The sequence below is a fragment of the Puntigrus tetrazona genome, chromosome 2 (genome assembly GCF_018831695.1).
Source record: "Puntigrus tetrazona isolate hp1 chromosome 2, ASM1883169v1, whole genome shotgun sequence".
Lineage (NCBI taxonomy): Eukaryota > Metazoa > Chordata > Actinopteri > Cypriniformes > Cyprinidae > Puntigrus > Puntigrus tetrazona.
Genome location: NC_056700.1, coordinates 17203343 through 17211875, shown reverse-complemented (window position 1 = coordinate 17211875; position 8533 = coordinate 17203343). Strand labels below are relative to the sequence as shown.

The window sequence follows — 8533 nt, the reverse complement described above, 5'->3', positions numbered from 1 at the left end:
GCTATGACCTGTGTGGGCAGGAAGTGTTGCAAGAGCCTTTCTCTGTAAACCTTTTCTAACAACAGATTAAGCAATCAAGTATAGATCCAAACCACTGCCTTCACGACGGCGCAGTCAGAGGCGATTACAGGGAATAAGGATATTAAAAGAACCTAGTCAGAGTCTGGAGGCCATTGACTGTGGAAAGATAAAGTGGTGGAGCACTAATCCTAGAATACGAGGCCAAGGTCAGTGTGGGGTCAGTTTCAGAAACAATGCGAGTTAAAAAAGTTATGATTTCTTTAGAAAAAGGTTACAATGCAAGAACAATGCAATGTAGCTCGAATAGTAGGGCATGGTGCAAGCAGCATCAAAGATTGTGGGTTTGATTCCCAGGTGAAAAAAAGCAAGAACTTATAAAATGTAAAACTGTAATGTACATTGCTCTGGATAAAAACATCTGTTAAATGTAAGGATGGTATGACACGGCTCTATGGGGAATAATGAGTGCAGGCTCAAATGAGAAGCAGAACATATGCACTAACCGCTAGACCACAGTTCCATATTTTAATTATATTATATTAAACATGATTTGAAAAAAATATATGCAATCAAATCAGATGCATTTAATCAGTTTTAAACAGTTACAAGTATATAACACCCAGCAAAACTAGAGACTCAAACGTTTGTTTGTTAGAATGCTAAACTTTAAACTAAAATGGGCTTGATAGAATACAAACACATTAAAGCTCAGACTCAACAAATAAGTTATATAAGATACTCCTCTTTTAGATATAAGACAAAAACCAAAAAACAAAACTAAATATGATTTCACCATATAAGGGAGAGAAGCAGTTGAGAAGAATGAGTCAAATGCAGTCAGTTTGTCCTTGTAGATCACATGGAAAAGGATGTTCTTAGTTTTGTCAGCTTTTTATGGCTGTACTACTTTTACTCAGAACACATGGGGTGGAGGCTATTCGGAGATAAAGGACATGCGCCTTATTAGTGTGAACGTCATGTCTTAATGAGATTTCTGGCGCTGCACTCTACAGGCATTTCCGACATCAGCCTGTACAGCGAGTATTGATTTAATTACCAGACAGCATTCAAAGAACTCTAGCACAGGAAATTAAGTTTTGTTTGGTTTCTGAAAGGCAAATGTATCATGGTATCAAGTTGATTTCTTAAGTTTTATCAATTTAAAAGGGTCTACTTAGGACTTCAACAGTAGATATAACAATGTAGCTAGCCATCAACTGATCATTTAAAGTAAAGGAACAAAACGTATCCTTGAACAACATACAACATATTTATTTGCACAGATTTTAGAGTTTTGCCACATATACATACATTTTGCCATATATAAATATAGCCTGTATAGAACACTTTTTACAAGTTTGTAACAAAAACAAAACAACAACAAAAAATGACAAACTATGTATACAAAAGCTGTAATGCATTATTTGTGTTCCTAGTGAATAAATAGTACGTGAAAAAAAACTACGTAGGTTTAAATACATTTCAGTGTTCATTTCAGTGTATGATCTTCGCTGACTTCTCAATAAGGAGCTGACTCACACACAACGTGTGGATTTAGCGTAGACTTGAGAGGCTGGAGTTCCTCCAAATGTAACGAAGACCATCACAGGTGACGACAACAGTGTCTCAGGTGCGATCAAACACTAATCCATTTACTACGAGCGGATATATACACCGACTGCATCGTCAACCTAAATAAGCACTGCAACTGCTTTGACGTCAGACCATTTCACTCTGCGTAAAGCACAGAAATGGAGACACTGAAAAATCATTAGTCATAAGTGCGACTTGATAGGCTACTCAGAGTGTATGTAAACACACGGTATGGCAGCAGTACACACTCAGTCCAAAAATTCTATCTAACATCTACACACATGCTCTAAATCTATACAGTAAGAGGTGTACAGAGATATCAAACATTAATGAGGCACAGAGTCACACAGTAAGGCCAATGGCGGTGCTAATGATCAGTTAAAAAAGTCTTCCGCAATTCTGTGAAAAGAGGATTAAGTCCTCTGGACAATTAGCACATCCTCTGCAGGCACAACAAGGTGTTATGCATTGTAATTTGTTCTGATGACTTTATAAGAGTTAGGGTACATATGCCTGTCCCATTTAGTGGCTTCGCTGGCATCGTGAGCAGACAGGAGATGTGCAGACACACGATAGTCTCATTAAAATCAGACACCCAGCAATTAGAAATCTAATAAATTCAGGGTTGTGCGTGCACCAGAGGTGTTTTAATACCGTTCTGAGGATTAAACGGATTAGCGCTAGCCTGACCACAACAAAAGTGTGACACAAAATAAAATGAAATGAAATAAATTAAACATTTCCAGGAAAGAATCACTATTTTAATAAGAACAGTTAGAGGACAGAAAACCAGAAAATCGCATCATCTGAATATGTGAATGACTAAATTATTTACATTAAATCTGTTAAACGATTCATGCATGTCTATCTGTTTTACAGAACAATGGTGCTAGTGAGTCAGGTGTAAATGGCTTAAGAGATTAATATCTGGATTTCATATTACAGCCTATAATTCAACTCAAAAGCTTTCAGTGCTCCTAAAACCCATGATGATAATCTACCTAACGGTATTAGTATAATTTTCTTAGCGAATATAATGTTATTGGCAGTTAAAATCAGTTTTTTTCCCCCATGTATTTATGGATATCTATTCACCTTGATTTTTCACAGCAAATTATGGAGAGAGTGATAAGAGACTATGTTAAGAGTGATTACAGACTATGTTTACTGTACAAAAACTGTACTGTACTGTACACCTCATATACCTGTCTGAGCAGAAGTTTTATTAATTCATTTATCCATTAAATAATATGTAAAACCGGTATTTAATAATATCAATTAATTTAGCTCTAACAATTAGATCTTGAGTTATGACAGAAGCAGCTACATAGCTCGCTGATAAGAATGAGAAACTAATCTTAAAATAAGTGAATAAAACAGATAACAAATAATTCATAAAAAGTAATTTGCAACAATAATGATCCAGAAAGTTCTAAAATATAGTTTTGTTTATTAGTAGGCATATTCAATCTAAAAAACAACAACAACAAGTGCTTTGGTGACTTATATTCTTAATAAAGACGTATAACGCTCAGTAAGATTTTGCCTACGATTATGTCAAATGGCAAATGAAATCATCTTCTGAATTACACATTGTGGCATAATGTCTGTTATTTAAAGAGAAATCAATACCTAAAAGCACCTAAAAGAACAAACATTTCATTAAATCATTAAAATGAGATCAACATATTATGAAAGAAGAGGAGAGCGCCCTCCTCTGGCAAATGTTAAAATGGCATGTTTGAACCAAACTACTAAATCTTGCATTTTTAGGAAACCCAGTTAGCAGGTGTTTTAAAAACTGAAGATTAGTGGCATTTAGACAGATTTTTTAAATATCGACATTAATCCTACATAACGTCAAATCAAAAATCGGCCATTGATGCTATCAGATATCACTGAATTTTTTTCTCTCTCTTTTTTTTTTTTTTTTTTTTTTTACATTTATGACTAAAATCAATATCAATCAATAACCAACAGACGTGAAACTAATTTCTGATGAAATAACAATGGCAAGTAATCCGAGGGAACCCACAGAGAAATAACCATTTCGATTGGACTTAAAAATTGAAAATCTACTTGAAAAATTTAACTTTTTGGCATTAAGCTAAATAGGCCTACAAATCTTTGCGGCACTTTTAGGAGCGCACGTTTTTCTGACAAAAAAAAGGAAAGCCACGCTTTAATTACAAGCGCTCTCAAAGCCATCGCTCTTTTAGTGAAAAGCACAACTCCCTACTCAACTGTTCAACAGAATCGCAATCACCTGTGAGGGAGGCGGGATCATATATTTCTATTAGTTTCTATTGGTCGCTAGACGCGCAGCGCCCGCCTGTAATGAGCCAGTGCTGTTGCGAGGGACAAACTTTCTACAAGTGTTAAGTTTGCTTGGCTTGGAAAACTGTTTACAATTCTGGCAGTAGTCGCTGGATTCTGTTGCACCATAAACGGGGAAGGACAAAATGTTAAATACTGTTAAAGAACGCTACGACGCGTTTTTTGAGCAGAAGAACGTGGTAACGGATTTTCTAGCGGTTTTAGAGGAAAAAACTGGAGTTCAGAAACAGTACATTGCAACAGGTAAGACAGGTTTTGATCTTTGCTTGGAAGCAGCTTTAATTATTTGGTGAAGAATACATTAGCCTGCGTATTTAAGCTGTGCTGGCTTTCAGCTTGTGCGAATTTAAAATGTTTTTCTATATACGTTACTATTGAATATTGATTCTCATAAGAAAAGTTTGAGTTCTTTTAACGCGTGGTTTAAGTTAGTGTCACCCATATGTAAAGGGTCGGTGAATGTCGCAAATGAGTGCAAAGTGCTCTGGGAGTCATACTGATAAGATCAGGAGAGTCCGAGTCATTTCTTCGAATCGGTTCTTTTAAAGTGCGGGTTCTAAACAACGATTCAGCGGATCTTTTGGGTTCCGCGACACGGCCTGGTTTACCGTTCGGTTGTAGAAGCAACAATATGTCTCTTATTTTACAGACCCTTCGTAGTTTGAGTCGTTGAATTGTTGAAGCTGATTCAGTTTGTGTCGTTCGGGTTCACGCGATTTAAATTCGAATTAAAAGAGTCGTTTATGAATCAAACATTGCTCTGCTTTGCGTGTCTGTGTGACAACAACAGATGCAGCGCAGTAATTCCCCTACCTGTCATTTCCCTATTGCATTTACATCTGCTCATCTGTTATCGCTCTTTGTTTCAAAACCAAAAAAAAACACTTGCTGGATTCAGAAGCATCAAGCAAATGATGGGCCTATATCAAGTGCCCTTGTCAGATGCGTCATTGGGTCCAGTTGTTCCACTGCATTGACTGATTATCTGAAATATCTAATGTGTGGTGTGACCGTTCCTTGCAAGATCTGTCCGGGTCTAATTTCTTCTACCGATTGCCGCTCCCAAAGGTTATTTTTAACCATGTAGTACATCTTCAAGTGTCTGTGCAGAACTGCACCGGCTGAAGACATCTTCCCATATGTGCGGACTTTGTTTGTGCTTCTTGCATCCTGTTAGCCAACTGACGCCAAACCATGTCATGAGCGCTCCTAAATGCCCTTCTTCATTTGAATTATTTTCAGTGATCACGTGTCTCTGTTTGTTCTGCAGGTGCAGCATCTATTGCGGCACTCTATCTGTTATTTGGGTATGGTGCCTCCCTTCTCTGCAACTTGATTGGTTTTGCATACCCAGCGTATGCCTCGTAAGTACGCATGACATGTCAAATTTCACAAATGTCTAGTATATTTGTGCAAATGCTAGACCTAGACAAAACACACACGTGTATGTTTGCACAGCGCAATAATGAGAGCAACCCACACTGACTGGCCTGTTTTCACATGTCATTGTTCCTCACGCAGCATCAAAGCCATTGAGAGTAACAATAAAGAAGATGACACCAAATGGCTAACGTACTGGGTGGTTTATGGACTCTTCAGTGTGGCTGAGTTTTTCTCTGATATCTTCCTCTTTTGGTTTCCATTTTACTACGCTGGGAAGGTAGGGTATTTTAGTATCAAAATATATTTGTCTATTTGCATGCATTTTGGAGACCTGTTTTAAATCCATCCACCTCACTGTATGTTAGCTTGCTGTAGGAGGACTGTAAATGTATTGGTATGTAGGTCATGCTGAGAGGTTTTGCATAGTGTATATTTAGTATGCCTGACTAACTGCCAACTCGACCAACAGCCTCATTTCAATTTTGATCCTTGTTCTAAATTTGACTGAGCGCTTTATGGCCAATTTATACAAATCAGCTAGCAGCTGACTAAGTTGAGCTGAGATCTTAAATGATATGCATGCATTTTTCAATTTCAGTTTCCTAATTAAAAATAATTTTTAATTAGATGTTCGTTATGGCATGAGACATATGGCGTTGGCACACATGTGCTTGGAATAGATGTTAAAGTATGTATTGATTAGTTTGACATTAGAAAGGTGAATTGTACGTCGAGGGCAAGCTGTTGTTTTAGCACAAAAACAATAATTTACAGGGGCTAAATTCACAAACTTTCTTTTTAAGATATCGATTAAACCCTTTTTTTTATTTTATTTTTTTAAATAACTCTTGCAGGACTCTCAGAACTCTCAGGCTTGTCGTTATATAAGTGGCTCTTGAAGAACTTGTATGTTGTATCTGTGTTTGTGCAGGCTGCTAAAATGAATTTACTTTCTCAATCGTCTTTGTCGCATCAGAGACCTCATGCAAATCTCTAATAGTTAAGCATGTTAATAAGAAATGAGCAGTAAATTCATAAAATCTTATCTTTAATTTATGACAATTATAAAATTGTGTGTATGTTTTTTATATATATATATCTATATCTATACATCACATCACACACACAATTAATTTGAATGCTGTTCTTTAACGCAGTGTTTTGATGTTGACAATTTAGAGAATTGTTTTTTCTTTTTATTTTTTTAACTCTTCATATTATACATGTGGTACTGTAATACACTGTTTTACATTTTAATTTAATGGGAATTAATAAAAATTATATTTTAATATTTTAAATTTATTTACTCCTGATTTGGTGTTTAAATGTCTTTCATTATAAAGTTTATTTATTTATTTTTATTTATTTGATTTGAAAGTCTGAATATAAAATAAAATGCCATTTAATTGAAATAGAAATATTTAGTCTCTTTAATGTGAACTATATGTCTGACATGTATTTCAGTGCCTGTTTCTGCTGTGGTGCATGGCTCCGTACTCCTGGAATGGCTCTCAGATCATATACACACGAGTGGTGAGACCTTTCTTCCTCAAACATGAAGCAGCATTCGACAATGTTGTCAGCGACTTGAGTGGAAAGGCCAAGAGTGCAGCAGAGAGCGTGGCAAAGGAAGGTAAGCCATAACGTCTTATCAGAAACAATAAAAAAAGAGCACTAATTTAATAAGAGACGATACTGTGTATTACTTGACTTCATTTAGTTTTGCATTAATCCAACTCAAGGACTGTTTTCCTCTGACTCTCCCAACAGGCTTCACATTGTTGAACAGTGATAAGAATAAATGATTTGAAGGTGGCGATATGAAGAATCGTTTTACCAGGAACCTTGTTTACATTTGCCTTTTTATTTTTTTTTGACCGCCATATCGTTTAAGCCACTAACCCCACCTAAATTATTAATATATTAACTGCGTGTGAGCCAGGCAGCACGATCACCCCAAAAATGGCCTTTAAATGTTCTTGAGTTTCTTAAATGTCCACAAATGTTCTTGGGATACTAGTTCATTTTTTTTCATCCTATGTTTTAGCACTTTGACCAATGAAAGAAATGTTGAAATATCACTGTCTTTTAATAAATAAAACTGGAAACATCAGTGCCTAAATATTAAACGTATTGTCCAAATTTGTATTAAGTTTATTTTTGTTATATTACTTGGAACTTTACGTTATTTCTTTTTGTGCCTCATGAAAAGGTATTTAATTTAGTCTTTCTAATGTATTTGTTTTGACCTTGACCAACATATGTTTTGATTTGATGGTAAACTTCCTGGGCTCTGAATGATAATTATGCTCTAGTGTACTTACTTTTGTGCCATGTACTTTTAGGCTTGAACAGATCATTTATGCTGAGCTGCAGGTATTTTCATTTATAATCTTGAACTTCAGATTTTTGAACGATCAGTTGTGTAGTCGTTTCACAGACAGGCCTTATACCAGTATAGGTTTCATAGACGGGGCTTAAACCTAGTTCTAGATTAAACAGTTCAGACTTACATTTTAGTCTAGGGTTTGGTTTAAGCAGGGAATAATGTTTCTGGTTCTGGAGAGTTAAAGTAAGGGTTTGAGAGCGACCAGAGTTGTCTGACTAAACATCAGGCACACTATTAGCTTCACACGTTATTTGTTTTTATAACTCTACTTGGTCCTTGATATTTAAATTTTTTTTTTTTTTTTTTTTTTTTTTTTTATATATCCAGTTTTAGCCTTGCTATGAATAACTCTGTATTAGCAGTGTAATATTAAACAGAGTTAGGGTATCAAAGCACTACATGGGTATTAGAAAACACAGTATAATATTTCCTTTTGGCTGTTATGCAACAAAGATATGTTAATAAGTTTTTTCCGTAGTAGATGGAGAAATATGAAGCCATTTTACACCCTTTCAGTATGCTGAACCTGAGAAGACTAATTATACTTCCTCAAGCGGCATGTTTCTGTAAAAGAAAACAGGTCGTTGCTTCATCATTCACTCTTTATAACAGGAAATCTTGGACGCATTAATCAGTAGACGATGTGTATTTTTGCTCTTTTTATTACACCTGTCACAAGACTCGCATTCAGTTAAAAACTGCATTGTCATAGTTGTGAATGATTAAGAATTCACCGTGTGACGTTTGTGAAGCCTTAATTTAAATAATTTAACTTAAGAATATAATTAAAATAAACTACTTCCAAACTTT

The 8533-nt window shown here is 35.6% G+C and overlaps 1 protein-coding gene across 1 annotated transcript; it reads left to right on the top strand.

Moving 5' to 3' along the window:
- Positions 1-3971: 3971 nt before the first annotated feature.
- zgc:101744 (Receptor expression-enhancing protein 6-like) lies at positions 3972-8533 on the top strand. Its single transcript, XM_043222996.1, has 5 exons — positions 3972-4194; positions 5222-5315; positions 5473-5611; positions 6799-6967; positions 7105-8533. Exons 1-5 carry the CDS (start codon positions 4077-4079, stop codon positions 7137-7139), a joined length of 555 nt encoding a protein of 184 aa, XP_043078931.1. The 5' UTR covers positions 3972-4076; the 3' UTR covers positions 7140-8533.